Source organism: Narcine bancroftii, chromosome 13 (genome assembly GCF_036971445.1).
Source record: "Narcine bancroftii isolate sNarBan1 chromosome 13, sNarBan1.hap1, whole genome shotgun sequence".
Taxonomy (NCBI): domain Eukaryota; kingdom Metazoa; phylum Chordata; class Chondrichthyes; order Torpediniformes; family Narcinidae; genus Narcine; species Narcine bancroftii.
This window is the reverse complement of record NC_091481.1, coordinates 77099583-77112658: the sequence shown is the minus strand read 5'-3', so window position 1 is coordinate 77112658 and position 13076 is coordinate 77099583. Positions and strand designations below refer to the sequence as shown.

Sequence of the window (13076 nt, the reverse complement as noted above, 5' to 3'; positions counted from 1 at the left end):
TGTGAGAGACGGCTAAGAATTTCCAACGCCCAGTTTTTAAGAGGTTGTAGAACAGTGGATGGACCTCAGGGACAGTCGGATAATTTGGGGGTTTGTTCACGGGAAAACAGGCAAGGTGGTTCCAAAAATTTGAGAGGAGTAAAAGAGGAAGAGACCATGATTGAAGTAAAGACACAAAGCTGGTCCAACGATCTACTTTATATAGCAAAGATAAAGATACGTAACCAACATTTCAGGCTTGAACCCCTCATCTGGGCATTCTCCAACCGGATGGCATTAACATCAACTTCTCTGGTCTCTGCTAGCCCTCTCCCCGTTCTCCCTCTCTTCCCCATCCCCGTTTTCTTTCCTCCAGCTCTCCACCCCCTTCCCTCTCCATTCACAGCCATCCCCCCTCTCCACTGTTTGCTGGTGTCCCCTATCCACCTATTACCTCCAGCCTGTGGGCCGGTGCTCCTACCCACCCCCCCACCATTTAATTCAGGTGCCTGCCTACATTTCACTCAAACTTTGATGGAGAGTTCAAGCCCGAAATGTCGGTTCTGTCTTTATCTTTGCTGTATAAAGTCCACCATTTGACCTGCTGACTTTCTCCAGCTTGGTGCTTTTACTGAAAATAAATTCAATTTTACGGGAGTAAAAGGGATAGAACACAGTTGGCGCAACATCTTTACAGCGCCCGCGATCGGGACTGGACCGGGGTTCGAATCCTACGCTGCCTGTGAGGAGTTTGTATGCGCTCTCTGTGTCTGCATGGGATTCTCCAGAGGCTCCCACTGTTCGAAATGTACCGGGGGTGTAGGTTAATGGGTGTAAATTGGGCGGCATGGACTCGTGGGCCGAAATTGCCTGTTACGCACTGTATGTATTATGCATGTAACTGGGATAGGAGAAAACTCGGAAGTCTGGCCTGAACAGCCACACTTGCGTGCTCTAGTCAATGCAGTTCTGCAAACTGTTTGGAGGAGCGAGAGAGAAAAATCAGCACACAGGAAATTCCACTGAGCTTTCGTTTGCAGCCCCTCCCTTGGACAAGGTCCGCGGGAGTTCGACGTGGCCCGTCCCTGGCAGTAACTCCAGCCTGTGGCAGATGGGGAATGTTTGTTTTCAAGTGGTAGGGCTCGTGCAGCCTGTCTGGAAGGTGGAATGGGTTGGTCAAGCTCACTCGTGGTAGCCCGTCCTGCCACGCAGGGCACTGGAACCAATTCGGGGCGGGGGATGCAAGCCAAGGGACGGCTCCTTCCTACCTGTGAGAGGCACCCATGGGCATTTGCTGCTGGTCCAAACTCCATAGGGGTCAGAGTTCATCTCGGCCAACCAGACAATCTTCCAAAAGGTGAGACAATTGTCAAGGAACAAATCCCTGCCGCGAGGCCACTGCTGGCTATTTCGTACAGCTTAATAAACAATAACTATTTCAAATATATATTAATACATATAAAATAAGAATTTGGCATTAAGTTAAAACCCCACGATGCAATTTTCCCCCATGCATGGAACGGTAACACAGGTGGGCCCAAGTCCTGGCGAACTGAACACTCCCTAGATCTTTGCCAGGTTCGATTAAGACACAAGGTGTGGGAAACCTGGCTCCTGGGAATCCAAAGGCTCGATCTGGAGGTAATTCACACTTGCTGGAGGGACTCTCAACACAGCTGATGCCCAGAATCGAATGAACAATTGTTTAATTTTTTTTTGCAAACGGGGTAGAAATTCAACAGTGCAGCCCCTGCGAGAGACGATTTCGCTCCTCTGCGCTCTTCCTGCCCACCGTTTGGATCTGTCAAATTCAGCGGGGCTGGGCACAAGATGGGTGGGGGGGGGGGAGTTGGAACTGCGGCCCGGTGGACGGCGAACCTTCACGGGGCACGAGGGCGTCACTCATTCACTGGTGCCAGCCGCAAGGTCTGTGGAATGGGGGGGGGGGGGGAGAGGCTTTGAAGGAAACGGATCGGGGCCTGGGTGAGGGAATGGGGGGGGGGGGGATTGTCCGGACGCAGGATGGATGGGGACAAAGCAGCCCATTGAAATATCTGGATGGGTGGTAGGGCCTGCTGAGTTATGGGGCAGTGGGAACAGAGAGTTGGGTGAGAAGGGGATCCAGGCTTTTCTTCCCGAGGACCTCTGGTATCATCATTCAGCCTTAGGTGACTGTTACCTCAGCTGGCTGGAGTTCCCTCCCTAACCCCCTCTCCCCTCGTTCAGTCTGACTGCTCTAATATGTGATCCATCAAATGTTCCCTCTGGTCCTACGAAGTGCTAATAGCAATGAAATAGATTAAAACTAAACCCAGTGACGAGCTTTCGGTGGGGGCGGGGCGGGGGAGGGGGGCGAAAATCCTGTGAACCTTCAGTAAAGTTACACGCTTCTTTACAAAAATTAATTTAAAGCAATATATTACTGGTGTGCTTTGTTTTTAAAACAACAATATAGATTTATAAACTATCAATGGTTTATAATTACAGTAAAAACCCCAGTATCCAGCTCCTACAAGGATTGGTAGATGCCAGATAAGCGAGTTTCCCAGCTGCTTGAGACTCTGTTGTGTCAATGGAGAACTGATGGCGAGGCGCGCCAATTTTTTCCTATTTATTTTTTTTTGCCGGTTGCTCGAACTCTGGACAACAGGGATTTTACTGTATTTACGCTGCATTTTGATCAAGGGACAGAAGCAGTAAGTTGGGGGGTGGGGAGGAGTGATCGTAAGAGTCGAGGAGGGATTTAAATCGGGAGATTTAATGATGGGAGAGGGTGGGACCTGGATTATAAAGGGGCATTGGCATTTAGCTGGGTTCCAGCCCGTCACTGTTGGCCACGTGTTCGGTGGGGGGGTTTGGGGGGAGGTAGGTAAAGGTAAACCCTGCTTTACGAATACTTGCTTTACGCAAATTCGCTATCATGAAAGGATTTTCGCTTTTTACGAAAAAATGTGGTGAAAGCAGCCAGCCGTTCGAGAGGAGCTCCTTCCCCGGGAACTACAAGATGTCAATAGATGACCCTCTTCCTCTCTCTCTTACACCCCGGTCTTCCCTACCTCCCACCGCCCCAACCTTGGAAGACTCAGCCCAACTACACTGTACATACATTATTTCTATTTCATAGGCTATATGTCCATCAGATCATTCTTGCTTTTAATAAATGTGTTATTTTAGGCTTTATGTGTTATTTGGTATGAATCGGTGGGTTATTTTTGGGTCTGGGAATTTTCACATAGACATCGATGGTAATGGCTTTACCTCATGTTGACTTGCGAAAGGTTCTGCCCTAACTTTGTACATTGGGGTATACCTGTATACCGCATGCTTGACTTCATGGGTCAGGACCAGGTGTGCAAGAGTCAGGATGCAACGATACAAAACCCTGACAGAGATTCCCCCCCCCCCGGCAAACACCACGTTCCGGGGCTATCATTGACACACCTCACAAGGTTCCAATGGATTTTGTGTGGCAGTGGCTTCAGCTTCCTTGACAGCCCAACATGTCAATCCCCCGGCTCCCCCCTCCCCATGAAGGTCAGCTTCACCCTCCCCCCGAGCCTCAGGCGATGGGACCGGGCCTTGTAGATGCGGGCGATGCTGGATGAAAAAGATGGAGTGGAAAGATCCTCAGTTTTCGAGGTGGTCTCTTTAGATCACCCAAGACCCCGAAGAGCTTCGTGGACCTCCCCACCCCCCCCCCCCCAACCACCACCTCCTCTTTATATTGCCTGGTCCATCCATTAATACATGGCACCGATTGGAAGTGGGGGAAGGGGCAGGGGGAGACTGGGAAGGGTCCAATAACCATCTTTGGCCTGGACACATCTTCAACAAACATTAACAAGCAATTCCTGCTTTGAACAAAAGCCAAGACTTTTAAGAGATGCGTCTGTAAATGTTACAGCAAAGAACTGGATGAGGCAGATTGTAATGGTATGGCTGTAACCATGGCAACCGGTCTTATTATCAAATCCTCATTAATATTCATCAGGCAAAATAAATTGCTTCTAATAGGTGGCTTGTAAATTATTAAGCAGAAGGAAAATGTGAATGTTAAATGGTGCGGTGTGTGGGGGGCAAAGCCCAGTTACCAAGATGTGGGGTCGATAGCAGGAAGTACCGTATATACTGGTGTAGAAGTCGAGTTTCACCGTTAAATTTATGGGGATGACTATGCAACTACCTGCATCATATGAGGCATTGGGAGCTTGGATGGGCGGCCAAAACAAGGAGAAAGTCCACAATGAAGGCATCAGGAGCTGGGATGGGTGGCCGGCCAGGGCCGGAGAGAGAATCCGGGGTCAAGGTGCCGGAGAGTTTGGACTGGCAGCCAGCCGGGGCCGAGGGGAAAGTCTGTGGTCGAGGAGTTGGGTCAGGTGCTTGGATTGACAGCCGATTGGGGCTGAGGAAAGAATACGGGGTCAAGGCATCAGGTTGGGAGCTCAGATTGGCGGCTGGCCGGGGGTGAAGAGAGAGTCCGTGGACGAGGTGTCAAGAGCTCAGACTGGTGGCTGACTGGGGCTGAGGAGAGAGTCCGTGGACAAGACGTTGGGAGTTTGGATGGACGGCTGGCCAGAACCGGGGAAAAAGTCTGCGGTTGAGGCATCAGGTGGTCAGATGGGTGGACAGCCAAGACAAAAATTGCAGGGTCGACTTTTAAGTGCAATTTATGGAAAATATCAGATTTCTTGTCCAAAATTGAAAGGGGACTTTTACATGGTATCGACTTTTACGCGAGCATATACATTAAATGCAGTGGGGAACATCACCTCAACTCTATTCCAGCCTGCAAAAACCATGCACGATCTGAACTCCAGATTAGAATGGAGCCAAAGCTGAAATCTGAACATCAACGTCGCCCATTGATTCTCCCAAAAAAAGATTTCAAATTCTCATTCCGGAATTTAAATCCTCTGCTACTTCTCCTCTGTAGTAAAAACGGACAGAGATGCCGGAGGAACTCGGCTGGTTTTGCAACGTCCATCGGAGGTAAAGATATATCACCGACGTTTCGGGCCTGAGCCCTTCCTCACAGTGTAAGCAAAGAACAGGAGTATTTTTGGTTATATATTTGCTTATTCCTTGAGAAAGGGCTCAGGCCCGAAACGCTGATGATATATTTTTACTTCCCTTGGACACTGTGACTGGCTGAGTACCTCCAGCATCTCGGTGTGTTTTTGCTACAATTTCAGAGACTGCAAACTTTTGTGTTTCACAAGCTCTCCTCTGTCCCGCTCCAATCTCTACCCCCCTCCCCAAACCCTATCATCTCCCCTATAAAACTCTGAATTATCGAATCCCTCCTCTCACCACATCGTCTGAAAGTGGCCACTGTTGGTCAAATGTTGTTAAATCTGTTTGCACCCCGCTGACCTCGGAGGTGCTGTAAAAACCCAGCCGTGTGTTAGAAACTCTGCACCCAACTCGGGGTTTAACTGGATTCAGATCTCCATTCCCTTGGAAGGCCATTAGGTGTCAGCAGCGAGACTGTCCATGGAGTTCAGAGGTGGTATGATGGGCAATTGGCGGGGGGGGGGGGGGGGAAGAGCTGGCGTACTTCACAACTCCACCAGCACCGGGGCGCTGCCTGTGTGGATTTTGCACGTCCTGCCTGTAGGCCACCCCAGTTTCCCCTGGGCGCTCCACCCCAAAGACCTGCTGGCTACTGTAAACTGACCCACCAGTGTGTGGCCAAGAGTTGGGGGGGGGGGGGGGAAAGAGTTCAATGTGGGGAGGATAGATAAAAATAGGGATTGGGTGGTCGGTGGCCAGCATGCAGCCAATGGTCTGAAGGGCCTGTTTCCATGCTTCCGGAGGCCTTGGGAAAGGAAGATTTGGTGACTGAGATCTCCGCAACCTGGGGAATGACCCATGCCTCACAGTAAGGGAGCTGTAGAGACTGAGGAGTCGTTGGTAATGATCTTCCAGGAATCAATATAGTCTGGCAGGGTTCCAGTGGATCGCAAATGTCACTCCGCTGTTTAAGATGGGAGGGAGGCAGCAGAGAGGAAATTATAGACCTTTTGGCCTGACATCGGCGGTTGGGAAGCTGTTTTAGTCGAATGTCAAGGATGAGGTTATGGAGTGCCAAGAGGCACATGACAAGATAGGTCCAAGTCAACATGGTTTCCTTAAAGGAAAATCATGCCTGACAAACCTATTGCAATTTTTTGAAGAGATCCCAAGTAGGATGGACTGGGGAGATGCAGGGGATGTTGTGTACTTGGACTTTCAAAGGGTCTTCGTCAAGGTGCCACACATGAGGCTGCTGAACAAGATGGGAGCCAATGGAATTACAGGAAGGATACCAGCGCGGTTAGAGCGCCGGCAGGTCGGCAGGAAACAGAGAGTGGGAATAAAGGGATCCTGTTCAGGTTGGTTACCACTCGTGTTCCGCAGGGGTCGGTGTTGGGGCCGCTTCATTTTATGTTGTATATAAGTGATTTGGATTATGGAAGAGATGGGTTTGTGGCTAAATTTGCAGAGGATCCCAAAATAGGTGGTCGGGGATGTGACACTGAGGAAAGGCTGCAGAGATAGACAAGGAGGACGGGCAAGGAGGTGGAAGATGAAATGCAACGTTGAGAAGTGTATGGTCATGCAATTTAGTAGAAGAAATAGACATGGGCAGACTATTATTTAGATGGGGGAGAACATTCAAATTTCGGAGGTGCAAAGGGGCTTGGGGGTCCTCGAGCAGGTCGAGTCAGTGATGAAGAAGACAAATGCAATGTTGGTGTTCGTATCTAGAGGAATAGCATATAAGAGCAGGGATATGATGTTGAGACTCTATAGGGCACTGGTGAGACCTCACTTGGAGACTGTGGACAGTTTTGGGCACCTTAATTAAGAAAGGACATGCTGACGTTGGAGAAGGTTCAGAGATTTACAAGAATGATACCAGGACTGAAAGGGTTAGTATACGAGGAGTGATTGTTGGCTCTTGGACTGCACTCGTTGGAGTACTGAGGGATGAGATGGGACATCATAGAGACATTTCGAATGCTGAAAGGCCTGGACAGAGTCGATATGGCAGGGATGTTTCCCATGGCAGGGGAGTCTAGGACCAGGGTGAACAACTTCACGATAAAAGGGCATCAATTCAAAACAGAGGAACGGAGAAATTTCTTTAGCCAGAGGGTCGTGAGTCTGTGGAACTTGTAGCGACGGGCGGCTGTGGAAGGGAGGTCATTGGGTGTATTTAAAGCAGAGATTGATTAGTCAGGGCATCGAGGGTGACGGGGAAAAAGCCGGGGAGTGGAGCTGAGTGGAAGGATGGATTAGAATGGCGGAGCGGACTCGATGGGCCTAATTCTGCTCCCATATGGGGAGCCGGCCACTCAACAGATCCCAGGGCCCAAGCAGGTGGGGAGTAAATTAGGGTGGGTCAGGGTAAGGAGAGATGGACGATTAAAAAAAAAATTATGGCGGCACAGTTAGCGCAATCCTGTTCCATCCAGAACTGCCTGTAAGAAGTTGGTGTGTTTTCCCCCCCCCCCCCACCCTCCTGGGGGGGTTCCGGTTAATTGAGCGCAATTGGGTGGCATGGGCACATGGGCCAAAATGGTCTGTTACCCCGCTGTACATCTAAATTTGAATTTTAAAATAAATCAATTACTTCAAAGGACAGCGGTGCACTGAGGTAGAGTCTTGGGTGTGGTGGGTCACCCACTCCTCATTTTCCAACCAACTGCTCCCTTCCTGGGCTGCGTTGGGACATCCTGCTACAAAGAAAAGGCAAGCCTTTTGTTTTGGACCCCTGGACCGGAGTGCGGGCATCGTCGATTGATCTGGAGTAGACTTCTTGAGGTCAGCACATTAGTGGACAAGGTTTATCCGAAAAGTCATTTAAAAAAAATTCAAAAATCTTAGTAAATATATTTTCTTTACCAAAATACCATAGAATATAGAATCTCTACACTATCTTAAAAGGAATGTGTCCTGTTCATTTCTGACTCTCAAGACAAAAGATTTGTACACGGTTGCCTCAAGCTCAGACACAAATTGGAAAGCAAAAAAAAACCTGCAGATGTTGAGCGTCCAAATTAAAATCGGAAAAAGGTGGAGACACTCAGCAGGCCAGGCAGCGTCAGAACCCACAGGTGGGAATGCTTCAGGCTGGTGGTCCCTCGACGCTGCCCGACCCTCTGAGTATTCTTGGTGTTCTGCTTCTGTCCCGAGGAGCTAGCTGTGGGGAGGGTTTCGGCTTCCTATTACATCTCGGGTGGAATTCCTACCTGACACCACCTCCCCCTCTCCACATTTTGCTCACTCGGGTTCCTGGACGCTGACAGAGGCCTCAGCAAAGGAACAAAGACTCTTCCTCACACTCCACAGCCACCCCCCCCTCCACCGCCAACCCTTTCCCTTTTCGTAAGGCTAGCAACCAGGCCAACGATATAAAAGCTCTGATGACTGCCAACTGGGCCTCATGCAGGCCATGCCAAGCTCGTGAATTCGAAAGAAGGACTAAAACAGCCACTGGGAAGATTTAAAACAGGGAGAATCAGCCCACCCTTTCAATGCACAGAGTTTCAAAGTTCACAGAATCTTTGAGATTTGCTGTTAAGGTTGGAGGAGGGGGAAAGGCAGGATGCCAGGCTTCTATCTCGATGGCTGAGTCCAGGCCCAGAGGGAGCAGGTCGGCAGAAGGGGGACTGGAGGAGCTCCTGCCCAGAGGAAGATCGCTCAAATTCCACAGGTCTGTCCGATGTTTCCACCATGGCGAATTTTACGCTTATTTTAGAAGGATAGGGGCGCAAGGGTCTCCGCTCACGGTTTGAGGCCTTTACCTTGCCTTTGGGGAATGGATACGTGGTAGGGGGCGGGGGGCGGGAGGTCTTCTCCTGGCCGGCCTGGGAAGGATGGCATGGTTCTTTCAGTCAGATGGTAGTCAGGCCCGAGGCATGGCCCTAGAGCTGGATCTCGAAGGTTTTTTGGAGGTCTGTGGTGAAGGGGTTGGTGGGCAATGTGCTGGCCCGTGGCTGGCTCTTGGATTCCAGGGCTGCCCACTGGGCCTCAAACCTGTCGACTTCCGGGGGCATCTGCACAGGGGTAGGTTGCGGAGGCCAGGCCCCTCGGCCCAATGTGGTGGCGCCAGCTGCTACTGGCTGCCTGGGGGTGGCCATGCCGTTCGGTTGCCCCACTGGTACGGGGTGCAGGGTGGAAGCTGGCAGCGAAGAGAGGCCGAAGGCCTTGCCGCCAGGACCCGGGTGAGTCTGGGCGCTGCCGAAAGCGTTGGCCACCATCTGGGAGGGGGTGATGCCCACCACGGGCACGCTGGCGTGCGGGAAGGACAGGCCATTGGCCAGGCCCGGAGGGTACGCGGCCACGGGTACGAAGGCAGGCTGTATGGGCGGCGGGGGGCCAAAGAGGCCAACGGGGGCGTCCAGCGCCACTGGGAAGGCCGGCGCCACCGAGGGCACGGAGACAGTGGGGGCGGGCGGCTGGGCACGGGCCGCCTTGGCAACTTCCTGCAGCCAGCGCTCGGCCTCTGAAGGCGTGCGCCGGTGGCTTGGATGGAAGGCCGGGCTTGGTGCAGCGGGCATGCTGGTAACGGTGGAGGTATCGCCCCATCCTCCGAGCCCTGCAAGGCAAAAGGGAGAGGGTGAAAGGACAGACCACCCTATCCCACTCTCCCAAAGGAACACCTCCCAACCCCTCCTCCTTGTTGTCCAACCACAAGTCCAAATGGGGTGGGGGGGGGGGGGTGTCAGAGCCACTGCCTCACTAACTCAGGTCCAATCCCCACCTCCGGCACTGTCTGCGTGGAGTTTGCATGAACTGCCCAGAACCACAGGGGTTTCCCACCCAGCCTCTCCAATCTCCTCCCACGCCCCAAAGACCTGTGTTAAATGGCCCGCACAGAATTGCGTTACTGAGTGTTAAAATCCAGGCAGATTTGATGGGAATATGACACTTTGTATAGATGGCCGCTAGGCAATCAGAATGAACTCTGGGCCAAAGGGCCACATCTGGAGCTTTAAAGATTCTCTTTGTTCTGGAAAAACACACAGAGATGCTGGAGGAACTCAGCCAGGCTCGCAGCATCCATAGGAGATAAAGATATATCACCAACGTTTCGGGCTTGAGCCCTTCCACAAGGAATGCTCACCTCTCCCCTTATCATACCTTTTGTTGGCCTGGATTCCTCCCCCAGCCAGCACTGTCTTTGATAATCTGACATCCACTTCAATACCCCAGCCCATTCCCTTGCTCACATGTCTGTCCATGGTCTCATGCACTGTCAGACTGAGACCACCCGCCAATGGGAGAAACAGCAGAGGGGCCTTGGGGTTCAATCCCTCAAGGTCGCTGCACAGGTTGATAGGATAGTTAAGAAGGCCTCTGGGATGCTGGGCTTCATTAATAGGAGGGGTTGAGTTCAGTGGTAGAGGGGTCATGCTGCAACTCTACAAATCTCTCCATGCTTGGAATATTGTGTTCAGTTCTGGTCACCTCATTACAGAAAGGATGTGGAAGCTACAGAGAGGGGGCAGAGGAGATTCACCAGGATTTTGCCTGATTGGGAAACATGTTCTATGAGGCAAGATTAGCAGAGCTGGGACTTTTCTCTTTGGTGCGTAGAAGAACAGGAGGAGACTTGGTAGAGGTCTACAAGATTATGAGTGGCATAGATCGGGTGAACGGCCAGCACCTGTTTCCCAGGGAAGGATCAGCAAACACGTGTGTACAAAGTGAAGGGAGGGTTTAGGGGTGACATCAGGGGTGAGTTTTCTTTTATACACAGAGAGTTGTGGGTGCCTGGAATGCATTGCCGGTGATGGTGGTGGAGGCTGGATCATTGGGGGATTTAAGAAAAGTAGAGGGTTATGGGTTAGGGAGGGTTTAGTACTTTTTGTTAGGAAGGACTATATGGGTCGGAACAACATCGCAGGCCAAAGGGCCTGTACTGTGCTGTATTGTTCATTGTTCTAACACCTCATCTTCCATCTGGGCACCCTCTAACTGGATGGCATTAACATCGACTTCTCTGGCTTTCGTTAAACCACACCCCCCACCCCCCATCCGTCATCTTCCCCCAGCTCTGTCTCTCATCCTTTGGGTCTCCTTTCACACAGACATAATCTATTCTCACCTCTCCCCATATCAGATCCAATTAATAACTTTTGTTGGTCGGTGATATATCTTTACCTCCTATGGTCGCTGCAAGACTGGCTGAGTTCATCCACCATTTTTACTACAATCCCTCTTTGTTCTTGAACCTTCCATTAATCTCCCAGCCCCCAGTCCCCCACCCCAGTCTCTGCTTTATATGGCCAACATCTGGACCCCCCCAGATATCGGGCAAACCGCACAGGAAGGCCACAGGAGTTCCGCCAATGTATGCCGCACTCCCCCCACCCGCCCCCCCCCCGACTCCAACGCAAACCAGCTCTCCTGTGCCGGGCTGGCATTTCTGTCCCCGTTCCCCACTATGGCTCCCCCCCCACCCACCCCCACAAATCCCGCGGGTGAGGCTCTTACCCTGGGGTGCTTGTGGCGGAAGCATGGCGGCGTTGGCTGTGCTTAGGCTGCCGGCTGGGGGTGTGGAGAATGGATCGACGGGGGGCTTATGGACGGGGGCATTGCTCTGGGCGCAGAGGGCATCCACGCCGCTGGGGTCATTGGTGGGAGACGAATCGAACTCTGGCACTGGAGTGGAGAGAGCAAAAGGCAAAACATCCCTTTGGTCAGTACCTCTGCATCACCAAACACCACCCTTCCCTCCAACAGGGTACAGCCATACCCTTGAGGTTCCCCCCCAATGGGGTACAGACATACCCTCGAGGACCCCTCCAATGGAGTCACTGCCGTACCTTCAAGGTCTCCTCCAACAGGGACATTGCCATACCCTCGAGGTTACCCATCACCAGGAATTTAGGCCCAAAGTAGATAGGCACAGGGCCGTCAGCATGGGCACAGAGGATCAAAGGGCCTGTCAGCGCAGGGTGCGTGGATCCCTCAATCCCTCCCCCTGTATGGGGGCCACATACCACAGCTTGGGGGGTGGGGGGAGGGGAGGAGTCTTCAGCAGAGTGCTGAGGAGTCATCCATCACAGATCGAGACCCTTCAGCCTTCTATGTCTGTACTACCCCTCTGTGGAGGCTGGGCGATTGGCGAGGACCTCGGAGTTCCCGCAGCAGCCTGGTTTTAGCTCCAGATCCCAGAGAGAATTTAGGAGCCGAGAGTTAACGTTGCATCTCTATAGGACCCTGGTCAGACCCTATCTGGAGGGCCTGTTCTGGTTGCCTCACTACCGGAAGGTTTGGAAGCCATAGAAAGGGTGCAGAGGAGATTAACAAGGACGTTGCCTGGTTTAGGGAGCAGGACCTATGAAAACAGGTTGAGTGAACTCGGCCTTTTCTCCTTGAAGCGGCGGGGATGAGAGGTGATCTGCTGTAGATAGTCAGAGGCTTTTCCCCAGGGCTGAAATGGTTGCCACAAAAGGACATTGGATTAAGGTGCTGGGAAATAAGTACAGAGATGTCAGGGGTAAGTTTTTTTTACGTAGAGAGTGGTGGGTGCGTGGAATGGCCTGCCGGCAACGATGGTGGAGGTGGATACGATAGGGTCCTTTGGATAGGGACATGGAGCTTAGAAAAACAGGGGGCTATGGGAAAGTCTAGTAATTTCTAAGGTAGGGACATGTTAGGCACAACTTTGTGGGCCAAAGGGCCTGGATTGTGCTGGAAGTTTTCAATGTTTCTACTGCTGTCTCGTGCCAGGAATTCCATCAATTTTGGCTCCAGAATTCAGCATCTGACCTCTGCATTTGCCTATCCCACTGCACACTCCCTTCATGCAATGCCAGCAGTGATGGGAGGGATTCAGCGAGTCCCTGTCTCAGTGGAGTGTCAACCCCCTTCAAGAATGCTCGGGGATGGAGGGGGTGTTGAGGGTGGAGTAAATGTGGCTCCTCCACTCCCTGTCTGGAATGTGTGTATTGTGTGTGGTCACGTGTCCTCCGTCCTCCACCCCCCCCCCCCCCCCCCACAACCGGGTCTGGAACTTATTCAGAAGTCACATCACCTGTCAATCAAGGTTGGGAGCCAGTCACTAATTAGTGCACATCTTGCCATTGGCTAATTCAAAT

General features: G+C 51.8%; 1 protein-coding gene across 1 annotated transcript in view; it reads right to left on the bottom strand.

The window, feature by feature from the left end:
- Positions 1-3557: 3557 nt before the first annotated feature.
- Positions 3558-13076, bottom strand: part of numbl (NUMB like endocytic adaptor protein) — a 111822-nt gene continuing 102303 nt past the window's right edge. The window contains 2 exon segments of the mRNA XM_069909827.1: positions 3558-9565; positions 11467-11634. Of these exon segments, the coding sequence (XP_069765928.1) occupies positions 8892-9565; positions 11467-11634 (842 nt within the window). The 3' untranslated portion in view covers positions 3558-8891.